Source organism: Montipora capricornis, chromosome 3 (genome assembly GCF_036669925.1).
Source record: "Montipora capricornis isolate CH-2021 chromosome 3, ASM3666992v2, whole genome shotgun sequence".
Classification (NCBI taxonomy): Eukaryota; Metazoa; Cnidaria; class Anthozoa; order Scleractinia; family Acroporidae; genus Montipora; species Montipora capricornis.
Window position 1 is genome coordinate 1280358 of NC_090885.1, and position 15000 is coordinate 1295357.

At 40.8% G+C, this 15000-nt stretch overlaps 1 protein-coding gene across 1 annotated transcript in view; it reads left to right on the forward strand.

The window, feature by feature from the left end:
* Nucleotides 1-15000, forward strand: part of LOC138039699 (uncharacterized) — a 229285-nt gene that overhangs the window by 40894 nt on the left and 173391 nt on the right. The window contains exons 10-11 of the mRNA XM_068885545.1: nt 378-425; nt 4483-4884. Of these exons, the coding sequence (XP_068741646.1) occupies nt 378-425; nt 4483-4884 (450 nt within the window). The remainder of the gene's footprint in view (nt 1-377; nt 426-4482; nt 4885-15000) is intronic.

Below are 15000 nucleotides of genomic sequence, written 5' to 3' on the forward strand. Positions count from 1 at the left end.
TAGCCAGAATTTTTTTTACCCCCAAATCTCGACAATTTGCAACCCCATTCCTGTAACTCTGTCGGGAACTCTGTTGAAAATGCAAACCCACACCCCAATCCACTCGTGAAAATGCGATCCCATCCAGCAGGAAAACAAAGAGTCTTTCCATACTTCTTCATCCTCTTCCCTGTAGTTAAATAGGGAAACATAAGGAAATCAGTTACTTCGGAAAAAGCAGGGTCCGTAATCTCACTCGTTGTGGTTTGGACCCTGTAGCGCGCACTCAAATTGGAATCTTGTCTTGTTGAGTGACACCCACTACCTTGTTGAAAGCTTTATAAGAGTAGAATGCATTATAGCTAATAACTGATATTTTTTTTTCTCTTGTTGAACAGTATCTTCACTTAGTAGCCCTTCCGTCACCCCAGCAACAAAGCCACCAGGTAAGAGATAGCTGGCTGTAGATAATAAATAAATAAATAACTAAATAAATAAATAAATAATCATAAAATAATTTACCTTCTATAATTGAGATGGTCATGTCAAAATGCATATTTTGCAGATTGCAGTCGGATTGTGCAGACTCAGTACTTTTTCATTTGGTAACCTGAAAGAAGAGTTATGCATTGACATGTGATGTCCCTTTGTTGGTATAAATAATCACAAACATTTCATTTTGCAACACACACAGGAAACCCTTCATATTTCCTTTTGTAATTACCTATGAATTCGATAAACTACAGAATTTCAGCGATCTTTGACCTCGCATGTTATGTTTGGAGATCGCAGTCTTCAAATCGAACTTCTTGAATATCACGTGGCCTTACACGTCATGTGGAGATTACGCAAAGCGGGAAACCTTGGCACTGGGTCAACGCAACATTCCTTTGGATTTGAATATGAGTACCCCTACGAGAATGGATTTTCCGAGCAGGAGCACACACAGTATAAACCCGATCAGTCGAATCAACAAAAATCCGCATCCAAAATGATGGCAGAGATTTAGAGGTTTGAGAATGCTTTTCGTGCGAAAATATGCCAGGTTTGCAACTTTAGAATCAACATAGCCCTTATTGGGAGTGAACTTTAGGACTGGGCGATGTGGGCTCGTAGGCTTTGTAGTAAGTACTTTTTGGCTGTGGTGTAGCATGGCATGTATAAATAAGCGTAACAAGTCCTTAATACTTCAAGCTGTATCATGTTTTCTCAGTTTCCAGTTTTACCCTTCTGTCAACATACCATGTTTGCCGAAGGAGCCGTTAACTCGTATTTTTACCCGCAGTTCAGTCGTATGACAGGTCGGTTTAAGAATGCTTTTTCATACGTCGTAAGTAAACTAACCCTGAGCCAGATCCTGGACAAAAGACTTTGGGACACTTGTCAAATTTGGCCGAAAAGTAGAGAATTTGCTGTACATGGTTTCATCGTTAATAGTTATATGAGCAACGCGTGGTCTTCCTTCGCTGCCTTTTTGGCTTAAGAATTACATGTAGGCATTTATTTCTGTACTTTCATAAAATAGGCCATTTCCGAGTTCATGTCTGCCTCCTCTTCAAAGCGAGTTTAAGTGCGAAGTTTTTGTGATGGTAATTAGTTCTACTTTCCATATGAATGAAAACTAATTTTCATAAGAAAGACTTCGCACTTGGACTCGCTTTGAAGAGGAGGTCGACATGAACTCGGAAATGGCCTATTTCTCCTTCATATAAAATTTAAAAAAAAAACAATTTCAAAGTTACAAAATGTGAGTTTTACAGCCTACAATTACGAAGTCAACAGTACAAATTGTGACACGTGCACTTGAAGGGAATAGAATGCTTCTTAAGTAATTAGTGTATTTGAACATTCTTACTTTTTTTATGTTGTATTTTCACTAATGCAACTTGCTAGACAGCAAAAAAAAAAGTACCTGTAAATCGCCGTCTTAGGACTCTGAAATCGAACTTTCAACACAAACGACATCAATTAAAACAGACAAACAAATCTTCAGTGAACTATATACATTGTGAGACAGACGAACAAATGTAAGTGACATAGCTTATCAAGCAATTCGAAAGCAAGTGTTTAAAACTCAACACAACAAGGCATCTGAATATTTACATACTTATTTAAGCTTTCTTACGGTTGTGTTTGCATGCCAGCAGCATACCAGTAAAAATACAGCTTAGCCTAAACCGCGTCCGGCATTGGTATATGGCACTTGATCCCGCTATCTTCTTTTCCGAGAAAAGGCGAGTAAAGATGACTTTGTGGGTAATGTAAACTACCGATTAAACAAAGAGTAGGTATAATTATCTAAAAAAGAGAAAAGTGGAAAACTACTCAATTTGCATAATCTGCACTGTCTGCATAATCTGCAAGATCTGCGTTTTAACATTACCGTTTTAATGGCGCCATTTAAGATTTCAGGTTGTGTTTTTGTCCTTTCATTGACCGATGTTCTTTAAGAGAAACGTGCCACGTGAGAGTTTCCTGTCATTGAAAGAGAGTTTGTTATTGTGGCAGGGGTCGATGGTCATTCCCCTTGTCGGTGCACTCTATCCCGCACTTTCTGGATGCACGTCTCCCAGTGTACACACAGTACCACCTTGTCATGCCGCTCCCTGTACCCTCTCTGGGCAAGCCTCTCGCATCCACACCCAATATGTTGGAGTGCTTCACTAGAAGCTCACCACAACCTTCACAGTGGTGTCTCAGAGGTCTTAATTTTACTGTGCTCGAAACGAGTTTATTCTTAAAGCTGGTCTCGAGCAGCCACTATCAAGCCTTCTATCTCCTTTTTTTAAGAACCATTTCAAAGCCATCTTTATAGATCATCTCCTGTTACATCTAATTTTTATTGAACAAACTCTGCATGTAGGGCTTTTTCCTTCCAGTTCCTTACTTGCTCTTCGTTACTCCTCTTGTGATAGTCTGCGCCTAACGACCAGGCATTGATGCCATTGATCGGGCTACCTCCATTCCGTTTGGATCTACACAAGTTCTTAACTCTTCTCATATACTCCGATGTCTGGTCCAACTGTAAAATGGCAAGGTATTTATAGCCTTACTCCTCTACTTCCTTGATGTGCTTGTTGTCGGGTAGATATATTTCCTCTTCTCATTTCCAGGACAGCACACTTGTCTAGCCCAAATTACATATTAATATCTTGCAAGAAAATCCTTATCACTTGAATCAGTGAGTCTAGTCGGTCTTCCTAGCATCATATTTAACTTCAGATCGTCCTTGAATGGAAAGTGGGTAATGGCCTCGTGTCCTTTGCCGGTCTTATCCAGCTCTAAACTTTCATGGTACTAGGGTCATTGGCAGCATGATGACTACAAACAGCAGTAGTGATAAGGAGTCTCCTTGAAACGGTCCTCTGTTGACGTCAACCTTCCCAAGATCCGATCCTCCTGAAGTCACTGTCTCCCAGTTCGCCATGTTGCTTCTGAGTATATAGATCATATTCTTGACTACTCCAACCATCTCCAGGTATTTCGGGATCCATATAAGAGCGCAATACACACTTTGTCATTGGGAGTGGTGATTGTACGTGTTCACTAGAAAATAGGCCCTAAGGGCGTACTTAAATCAAAATACGAAACAGCTCTATTGCTCGAGTCGGAAAGTACGATGATGCTCTTTGTTTGTTCCCGCACATTTTGCATAAGCATTGTTTCCTGTTTCTCTTGGGACTTACAGTGGTCCTAAGAGGAAAAAAAACAATGCTTATTCAAAATTTGGTGGGACAAATGGAAGTGTTTATGATGCGTTGAAAGCACCTTTCGGACCTCAAAATCGAACAGAAATGCCTTTCCCAGCAGAAAATAGGCGTGGCAAAAAAAAAAAAACATCAGATATGACGGCCATGCTTTTAAAATAGATTAAATTACCTCATGAGTCCATGACTTTATTGTATTTGGGGAACGGCGTTTTTACAGACCGCATTATTTTTAGATTGATGTTCCCGCGAAACCTGATCTTTCCATCTAATCGCAAGTCTTGCATGACAAATCATCACCCATGGGATTGAGAATGGTCACTGGTGCAATCCAAATCTTATTTACTAACTCGTCTAAAAATAGATCTGTAAAAATGCCGTTGGTCATAATATTGGAGTTATATAGGTTACTGGTTGTGGGATCCTGATTATGTAGTAAAAATAAAGTTTTCTGTAAATTTTTGACTTTGCAAAAACGAATGTAGACCTCAAAATGTCCAGCCAGCGTTCTTTCGAAGAACTCTGACATTCCTTGTGAAATTTTACCAGTCATAAAAAAACGGTTGTTTTGTCCTCCTTATGTGTCTTTATCTCAAAGGGACGTTAGAGTACTAAAGGGACACTGCAGTTTTGGTGTATGTCAACCGGCGTGTGATCTTGATTCTCTGGATGCACTTCAAAAAGACCACGAAACAAATACTATTCGACTAAGACCCGTATTACCACCAGTATTGTCATCATTACAAGATAACTAAGTCGATGTGTTTTAATAATTCCTTTTTAAAATTGTCCTCAGAATGTTCAAACTACAAAATCCTCGATGATTCCAGTATAGCAACAACATACAGACTGGACGGACTATCGGTTGATCCTTGCAAGGGCGATTTCAATCCTGGCTGGCATCGGTTTGAGGGAGAGGCTGGAAACCAAATGGCTGACACCTGCGTTAACATGTGTCATTGTGGCAAGCGGTATCCCGGCTGGCTTACTGGAGGACACCCCTCCGTGGAGGATGGTGCTGTCGTGCGCAAGGTTTGTTTCATGGGATATTACGGATGCTGTGATCAATCTGTTTACATCAGTGTTCGCAACTGCAGTGGATTTTACGTTTATCATCTGACTTCCATATATTCAAGCTATTGCAGCTATGGCTATTGTGGCAGCACCGGATTTGAAGAGCCAACAACCTCAACGGCAGGTAAACCCTCTTCCCTTTAAGTTTTTCATCATCATGTGGGCGTTCGCCTCCTGGATTTCATAAAGATATTCGTTACGGCGCTGATGCAATTTTTTTGTCTCTCAACGCTATGGGAAAACAAGTTGCACGAAACATTACCTAATGTAACAGACACCTTGCAACGGCCTGAAACGCTGCATTAAGTTACAAAAATCCTTGCCGGATTAGAATTGAGTCCTACTATCCGCAAAGCTTCCCGCGACGTTGCAACGACTATTTTCAAGTATTGTGTAGTGTAACATCTGTCCTGCGACTTGCGTCGCGACTAACTGCGTCATCGGCCAAAATATTCCTCTACCCTCATGCGATCATTGAAAACGAGAAAAGTTGCAAGGTAAATTGACCTATGTAACGCCCGTCGAGCAACTGGTTTCGCAGTAATGGGAGAGCTTTTTCAAAATTATAAGAAAATTGACAAGTGTAGCAACTGTCAACTATATCAATCCTTCGATGTAAGAACTTGAAATGGAAGGTTCTTAATTTAGTAAAATATGTGCAGTTAAATGCTATTGGGTATGCTACCTTCCAGTCCACATCACAATGATTTTCACCGTGAAGGTCTCTAAGCCACTTTTCTTGACTCCAGATGCGAGGAATAATTCTTTTCTCCAGAAAGGAAGTACAAATACTGATTAGAAGTAGTTTTATTTAAAATTACTGATTTTTTCGCACCCATGTCCCTCATCGGAGTGCTGTGTGATTTCCTTTATAACGACTTAACCGCAGAAACAACTCCGTAAAATTCTAGCCATTTTAGGGCAGGAATCTTTTTCCTCATTTCGTAAAAAGAAAGGAAAATACCGTTCTCGTCCAGTAAATTAGAGTTCTTACAAACACTGTGGTTCCACCAATGTTTGTAAAATACGGGTCAATTGCAACCCAGGCCAGTTTTCTAAAACCTCACGAAGAAAGGGTTGCTAATCCCAGAGGTACATCAGCTTTATGAAGATTGCTCGAGGAAGTTACTTTTCCTCCAAGATTCGTAAACCTGCCATCAAAAACAAATTTCCTTTAACTATTGTTCATCTGGTTAAGGTAGTTCTTGATCCCAGACTGCTCGCAGTCCTTTCCGAGTCAGTCGAACCTTCCGTTTTGGTCACGCAAGCGAGCCGAGGTGATAGAGCGAGCTCCATTCTCCCCTCGGCTCGCTTGCGTGAGCAAAGGTATAAGCGGGCGGTTCGACTGACTCAGAAGGGACTATGAGGAGTCTATCTTGATCCAGGAAAACTTAAGACATTGATTGGACGTGTTAATATTGATCATCCTTAAGCCACCCCTCTTATATTCCTTGGTCATGAAATCTGTTTTAGTTTTATCTCCTTTACCGTCCCACAGAAATTTGAAGAAAAGTTTCTTATCTTTTTTGTAATGCCGCGGTAATAGTGGGGAGTGGCGTAAGATGCAGATAAGTTGGGATACCAAGATACTTTTAATGAGGGTGATTTTTTTCCTATTAAAGTAAGACTTCTGAATTGCCGTAATTCAATCACATTTTGGAATTTTTGTAATCCTTTGTTTATAATTTGAAAGAAGCATTGCATGTTTGTCAGTTACAAACCATACTCCCTGGTGCAAGCAGTTCCCCTTCCACCCATACAATGTCTGGCTTATTACATTGTATCGGGCCTCTTTTTATTGCTGAACCTACCCGTAAAGGCCCTCTCAAACGAAGAATTATTGTTGTGGAAACATTGTTTCTCGAAATTTTTCTTCGGGGTGCAAACGAGGAAACATTTGCTGAGGAAGCAAGATGTTTCTGAACGAATTCAGAGAATATTTGCTTCCTGGGAATTAAATTTTGTTTCTGCAACAATGTTTCCTGGAGCCGCAAACGGGGAAATATTTGCTTCCTCAACAATATTTCCGCAATGCCTTTAATCGAAAACATCAAGAACTTCAATTGCATGAAGGAAGGAGCCCTCTGAGCCATCTAATAATAATGTCGTATCGTCGGCGTATTGACTTAATGATCGTCCAGTGAAATCATTATTGTGTGGTGAATTATCTTAAGGAACACGTTCAGCTGGTCGTCCTAAACGTAGGCATAAAGGCACCTGCAAGAGCACGCTGAAATGAGGTGATGCAATTGCCCAATGGAAAACAAAGTTTCTCCACCGAACTGAATAGAGACAGCTGATCCGTCAAACCTGTGAATAAGTGAATGAGACGAGATTCAATTCATACGAGAAGAAGAGGGACAAGAGGAGAAAGAAAGACAAGATATCAGACACAATCTCATAATCCCCATATTATATTGTGTACGATTTTATTACGATTTACTTTTTCTGTGTAAACTTGTGTTACTCCTGTTTCCGGATAACGGCGTATATATGGAAACATCTTTATAAAATCCCTTGAACCAACTCACCGTTGAGGCTCCAAAGTTAAAACGTAAAAGCGCTCTTTCTATAAAATAATAGTAATAATAATTTACTAATTTATATTGCCCTTTTTAACATGCAATGATCAAAAGCGCATTACAATATTGAAATATACTAAATATGTACTAAACAATAATAAAGTAATTAAGCGCTAAAGGCTAAAAGCTAACTTGAAAAGATATGATTTAAGACAAGAGTTAAAAGTTAAAATAGAATCAATATTGCCCAGGCTTGCAGGGAGCGCGTTCCACGCCAGTTACGATTTTTGCGATTTTTCGCAAAAATCGCAATTTTCGCATTTGCGCGCAAAACCTGGACATAAGTGGCACAGTGTGGGCGCAGCTACACTGAAAGATCTGTCACCAAAGGTTTTTTTCATTTTCCCAACTGGATGTAATAGAATAGTGCTAGAATTAGAGCGCAGTGAATAACGTGCATGCTTTCTTACATTAATTAAATCGCTAATATAAGCTGGTGCCATACCGTTTAGTGCCGCTTTAAAAGTTAAAAGTAAAATTTTAAAATGTATTCTATAGTTAACTGGCAACCAGTGTAAATCATGCAAACATTTACTTATTCTTTTAATATTGTGGAGCCAGAAAAATGCCGCACTACAGGACTTAGAAATATGGGTAGACATGGAGAAGTTAGAGTTAAACCAGGAGTCAAGATTGCGCACTTCAGACACGGGCTTGATGTCAATTGTGCCAACACGGATCGTACAAGGAGATAATTTTCAACAAATGCTGTCTAGATTCAATAACAAGAAACTCAGTCTTATCATCATTAATTTTTAAATTATCCTGGTACATCCATTTTCCTAAGTCATCATTGCATTTTTGCATGGTGCACACCGCCTCTGCCTGATCCGTCGGACTATCGGGCCTAAAAGACAAGTAAAGTTGAATGTCATCAGCGAAGCAATGAGCGTCAGGAAGGTGCGCTTGTATTATCTCGAAGTGCTTGAAGGCGTAAACCACAAAAAGAAGCGGACCCAGACAGCTTCCCTGTGGAACACCGAAGCGCAAATCGAAGCTATCTGATTTAACCCCGTCGAACAGAATACGTTGGCTACGCCCCAACAAGTATGACGAAAACCACTCTAGAGCTCTTCCGCGTATACCAAAGCTTGTGCTCAGGCGTCTAAGCAAAATTCCATGATCCACCGTGTCAAATGCGGCACTTAAATCGAAGAGGACAAGTAGCGCAACACGTTGCGAGTTTATGATTAAAAGAACATCATTGGCGACTTTGACTAACGCTGTCTCCGTGCTATGATGTCGACGATATGCAGATTGTAACAGCGGATAAAGACCTGACCGGACGATGTGGTCTTATATCTGATTAAATACAGCACGCTGTAAAAGCTTAGAGATGAAGACCAAATTGCTCACAGGACGCAAGTTCTTAAACACTGAGTCTACACCCAATTTCTTTAGCAAAGGTATAACTACAGCCACTTTCCAGTTTGCAGGAAAGATCCCAGAATCCAACGAGATGTTAATTATCTTCGTAATCACTTGGATAAGAGGCTCGATACAAGACTTTAGTAGAGGTGTGGGAATAGCATCGAGGCAGCAAGATGTAGATTTGGAGTTCGCAATAAGCCTGCTCACATCCTCTTCATACAGTGGCGTAAATGTCTCGATAAATAATGGAGTTGGTAAATCGCTATTGGTGTCAGTATTATCCGGGACAGCACACTGATCAAGCTCGTCACGCAGTCGAATCACTTTTTGCACAAAGTACCTCCCCAAATCATTTGTAAGCGCTGATTTGTCAGCATAGTCTGAGAAGCATAGTGTATTCTTTTCTACTAAAAGGTCTCTCAAATCTCGAAATAGCTTTTCTTGATGATCAGCATTTTGATCGATGAACTCGGCAAGAAAAGCTGATTTAGCTTCTTTAAGCAAATGCGTAACATAATTTTTTTTCCTTTTAAATGATACCAGATCCGTGACAGTCCCAGTAGACCTTCATCTCCTTTCGGCACGCCTACGCTGCCTCTTGGCTTCACGGATTTTATCCGAGTACCAAGGCACTTGGCGTCTAACTGTGTAATTCAGCTAGTGTGGTGTTATAGCAGTCTACCAATTTGTCGGGTTCAGTTGGAGGTTCCTGACAGTCTAGAGGCAGACAGATCATTCATAAATGCTGTAGTATCAATAGCTTTTATTTTCATGAAAGACACCTCCTTCCTGGAGAGTTGTGGTTTTGAAGTGTTGATTGAGAATAACACCGAACAATGGTCGGGAAAATAAGTATCAGGTTGGACATTTCGTATAAGGCGAGAATCTGAGGATCGAGTTATCAATAAACACATGAGTTGGAAAATCAATGTGTTGCTGTCAGCCCATTAACGAATATAGAATATAAGAAAACGAACAGCATGGTTGTCCGACGGTGGATGTTAAAATCACCAGCCATTATCAGTGGCTCAGTTGTCATGACGATAGATTCCAGGAACTCGGCGAATTCTGTAAGAAACATACTCGCAGTAATTGGATAATTAGGCGAGTAGGGAGGTCGGTAATTGTGAAGAAGAGCTCCCCGGAAAACCTGTCGGCCGACAGTTTGTGTTATGTTTGAGGCCAAAGTGTTGGACTAGCCGGCTTTCCCTCCGCATGGCAGCCATCATTGGCTGATAACGTCGCAAACGTTTGCGACACACCAGTTCTATCTGTTGTACTGCAGTGCTCTTCTCGGAGGATGTCAAGCACTCTGTTGTAGCGTTCATGGATGCTTTCCAGATTGTGTGAGCTGACACGATTAGTGGTCTGCTCCTCGGGTTCCTCCTTTACTGCTGCTGCATCAGAAGCCTTGGAAACTTCTTATCACCTCCTGCATTGCTGAAATGCGGTTTTTTGCCTCGACCAGAGAGATGGCAACTAGGCGTTGGCGTTTTGAGCCAGAAGTAATAATCCACTCTGAATATTCAAAAGAATTGAGAATACCACCACTAGCTCGTTTGGCTGCAAGCGAGTCCCGAACTAAAACGCCAGTGCCACCGCCTGCTCTATCTGGACGAGGATGGTCAAGAAACCGATATCCAGTCGGAGTAGCCGCAATTTTAATAGCGACGTTCGCAGATTTCAGCCAAGTTTCAGTAATAACAGCGATATCGACCTCAGAGTCGCAAATATAGTCCTTTGTTCCTGAGCGACTAGGCATTCAATACGCAACACTTCATTAACCGCGCTTTGTTGTTATAAACAATAGGCGGTGCAATCAATGAACTTGAACCAAATTTGAATAATGGCGCGACCGATCCTTTGGTTTTGATTCTGCCCTATTTTAAATTATAACTTCAATGTTGTTCCGAAATTTCGGACCAGGATTTATAGACACATCCGTATAGATAGTAATGTCGATAGGAGGGCCGTGTCCGGCTACCAGTAACCCAGTTTGGCCACGCTTCGTCCATTTTGAAATGCTCATACGAGATCTTCGATTCCTAAAGAGACTTGTGAGCTGGCCAAGTTGACAAATTCCTTTATGGCCAATAACATCGTCATACAGTGATAGTGGAATCTAATTTTCCCATCGCGGCAGCACAGTAATCTTAAGAAACTGTTTAGGTAAGTCAGGCAACATACGATGACAATTCAGCCCAATAAATGCAATCAAAACTAGGGACCCTAAACACCAAGTGGCCGCCATGTCCGAATAAAACTTCAATCGAATCGAACGTCTTTTCTAAGTCAGTAAACAAACGTATACCGGATTTATTCATATTATCTGAGAAATTTATCATTCCATCAATTAATAAGATATTCCCTGCGATGGAACGTCCTTTTAGAAAACCACTTTGATCATTACTAATAATTTTGGGGAGCACACGTTTCGTTAGATTTTTAATTGCTGTTGATGCCATTTAGAAGCGTTATTGGCTTCCAATAGCTCTTTTCACGGTTAGCTTTTCTCATTTGCATTACAATGTCATCTAACGTAGGTGCTAGGCAATTTCGGGTTGAAACTATAAAACAGCCCGAAATTGCCTCACATACATGCTACATTACATTGTAATGCAAATGAGAAAAACTAACCGTGAAAAGGGCTACTGGTTAGAACTCCTTTGGTAAAAGGAAATTATAGCAGAGCTCCCCTCGCGCAAGCACCGTTGTTAAGAAAATATGCGAGAAATCTTGGTTTTATAGCCATGACGTCATCGATCGTCTGTACTTACGTCCACCCCTCCATGTATGCCAATGTGACCAGTATCGTGCTAGTTTACAGCATACATCTTTGACATTAGACATCCATATTTTGATCAGTTGACACCTGTCAAAACAAGGTATCCGCTGACCAGTATTACGTGGCCATATCGCGGGCACAAGCTTAAAGCTGACCGAGGCCAGCTGTTCTTTTAAGTTAACCGCTGACCAGGTACTGGTTTTAGATTGGATTGCAGGCTCAACCCATGGTTAACTCACCTAACTATAAGCGAGGCTTCATTTTTCGCGCACTTTCTGTGGCTCGACGCGACTACACGGCAATACTACATAAACTATAGTTCTTACACAGTCAACGCTTCTCGTATTCAGGTGGAAAATGGTTTGGAAGATGTTTTCTTTCTGCATTTTTCGCTGGTTTCAATCCAGTTTGACATATCATGATATCTGTGTTCCATACTGGTGGCTACGCAGTTATTTCAGTCAAGCATCGGAGGGATATAAACGTAAAGCTGAGTGTTTATTTTTAATTTGTTTAGAGCTGCTTTTTTCTCTGTATTGCAATTTTTGGCATATCTTTAGAAGCTCTGATAAGTTACATGTCTAGAACAGAAACGAAAGGGGAGCGAAAGAGAACGACAACGACAAAACAAAATACCAGTAATAGCTCATACTTAGTGGAAGAAGTTACTCCAAAAATTCTTTCCTTGGGCACTGAACCGTTCGTTAGTTTTACGGTTGTGCTATTTAAAGTGGAAGCGTATATTTAAAAGAGGGTTAATCGGTTCTTCCTTTGTTCAGGAATGAAAATCGAATTTTTATTGTCAGCTGGAATTAAATAACAATTATCTGTACTCTTTTGGACATAAAGAAAAAGTTGATTTGTTTGTTTGTTTTGCTCTAAAATGCGAGCGAAGAAGTGCGTTTTTAATCCGTTTGCCCAACTGGTTTTCGTTGTGCCTCGACAGTGACAAGAAAATTTTGCCCTTATGTTATAAACGTAATCGCAATGAGTTCTCATAAAATTCGGGGCAAATCGCACTAGCTTGTGTTTTCAGAAGTTTGTTTAAAGCAATGAATTCTTCTTTAGAAGAAAGCAGAGAAAATGATTTAATTATTAAAGTAGCAACCGGAAACATCAAAACCCGGACAATTCCAAACCTTTTTTTTTTCACTAACCCCACAGACAGTAAGAATAAATAACCAGGGAGCTCCGCTCTTAGGCTTGGCTAAATCTATATATTACCTTGCCTCTGAGTCACGGACAACTGCCCCTTTTTGGAAGGAGCAGTTTATGGCATTCAAAAGAAGAGTACAAATGTCATCCCAAAACACCTTTTCGTTAAGGATAGAAACTCCACTCCACTTATCAGACTGGGACGAGTGTAATGGCGGATGGACGCGTGCGTATAGCTCCGTGATGCGAACTTTTGGGGAAGCCATTTTAGATGTCTAAAAGAAGCGCAAGACAAGCTAGGACATCAAGCTCGTCCTCTCATTCACTACCATCGCCTAAAAGAAATCGCGCCCGTTTTAGTAGTGACGAAATGGAAGCAAACGAGGATAATGTATCGCTTAGCAAATTTTGGACAAACTTGCACGCATGGAAGATAGAATTGAAGAGCACTTCGGAAGTTTGAAATCCGAAATATCTCGCCTCATGATCAGTGCCAAATTCAAAGAGGAGGTCGAAAATATCAAAACCAATTTGAAAGAGGTAGAAAAATCCCTTCAGTCTGCGTGGGACAGTATTAACGATCTAGAATCGAAGCAGATGCCAAAACTCACAGCGACTTCAAGAAAGCAAGTCAGCAAACACTAGATTCACACCTCCAACAAATTAATTTAATGAAACAAGTAGTGGTAACGCCGCTTATCAAAACCAGCAAAAAAAAATTCGAGCCTTACAAGCAAGCTTGGCGCAGGAAAGGGAGAAAATCATCGCATTAGAAAATTACTCAAGAAGGGAGAATCTCCGCTTCATGAACATTCCGGAAAGAAGAGACGAGAACTGTGTTGATGTAGTTTATGACATTATTGAGAATGAGCTGAACATTGATCTGGAGAATATACAATTCCACGCAGTTCACCGAATCGGAAAACCGCGAGAAGCGACAGACGCAAATCCACGACCGATAATCGCCCGATTCCTGTGTCGAGAAGATAGAGACAACATCTATAGAGCAAAAAACCGGTTGAAGAAATCGAGGAAGTTTGAAAACGCCTATATCACGCAGGATTATGCACAGGCTATACAACTGGAGCGAAATGTTCTCATAGAAGCAATGTTTCTAGCCAGGGAGAAAGGTGCTATTGCAAAGGTTGTGGACAGAAAACTGATCATTGGATCTGATACTTTTCATATCAACAACATTCCTGAAGAATATCGTCCGCCAACGACTGAATCAACCAATCGATAAGTGTTTATCTTAACATATTTAGCTAAACTACCCCCTGTGCAGCTATAATTTGCTAGTTTCTTATATATAGTATATATATATAATTATAATTGATTGGCTTCCCCTTTTTCCGCATTACTATGTATATCCCAGCCAGTGGACTTTTTATTTCTCCTTTGTTTAGTTGTACGTGTGTGTTTGTGTTAGTTCTCCATCGCTAGTTGTTGTCCTTCAGTAGCATTTGCAGTAATGATTGCAAGTTCGAATGAGGCCTAACACTACTGTGAAGTTTTTTTACCCAATTATTCCATCAGGGATCAACCCTAGTATTGGAATTGGGCCCACACAAGAAGAGAGAAAAACTCTGACCAGGGTGGGATTTGAACCCACGACCTTCGGATTAGATCACGGCCGCTCTACCGACTGACTGAATTTGTCCTTGTGAATAACATCTCACATACCCACGGCCAGCTCCCGTTCTGGCCTTGTAGCTCAGTCGGTAGAGCAGCGGTGATCTAATCCGAAGGTCGTGGGTTCAAATCCCACCCTGGTCAGAGTTTTTCTCTGTCCTTGTGTGGGCCCAATTCCAATACTAGGGTTGATCCCTGATGGAATAATTGGGTAAAAAAACTTCACAGTAGTGTTAGGCCTCATTCGAACTTGCAATCATTACTCCAAATGCTACTGAAGGACAACAACTAGCGATTACCTAAAATTAGGCTTGGGCCGAGCCGAATTTGGGCATGTTTACTCGCCAAACAGTGAAGCATCTGTGTCAAATGATGGCAAGAGACCGGGTTATTGTAAGTTTCTTTTTCTGTCAAGTGTTATCAAGTTTAACAATGAAATGAGCGAAGTCAAAACAAAGATCACAATCGCCCAACTCTTGTTTGTGCAAAGTCAAAATTTACTCTCCAAGACGCGTTCGACGTTATTTATCACCAGGTAATTTCATCATTTTGGAAATGGCAGCTACTTTATTATTCATCTGCGTCACAATTTTTCACTGATTTTGGGGCTCATTTTGTTGAAACTCAACCACGCTTCCAACAGGCCTGTGAACCCTTCCTGCTTACAGAGCAATACTAAAAAACTTCTCCCATATCACGTTTCAACCTTAAGCTC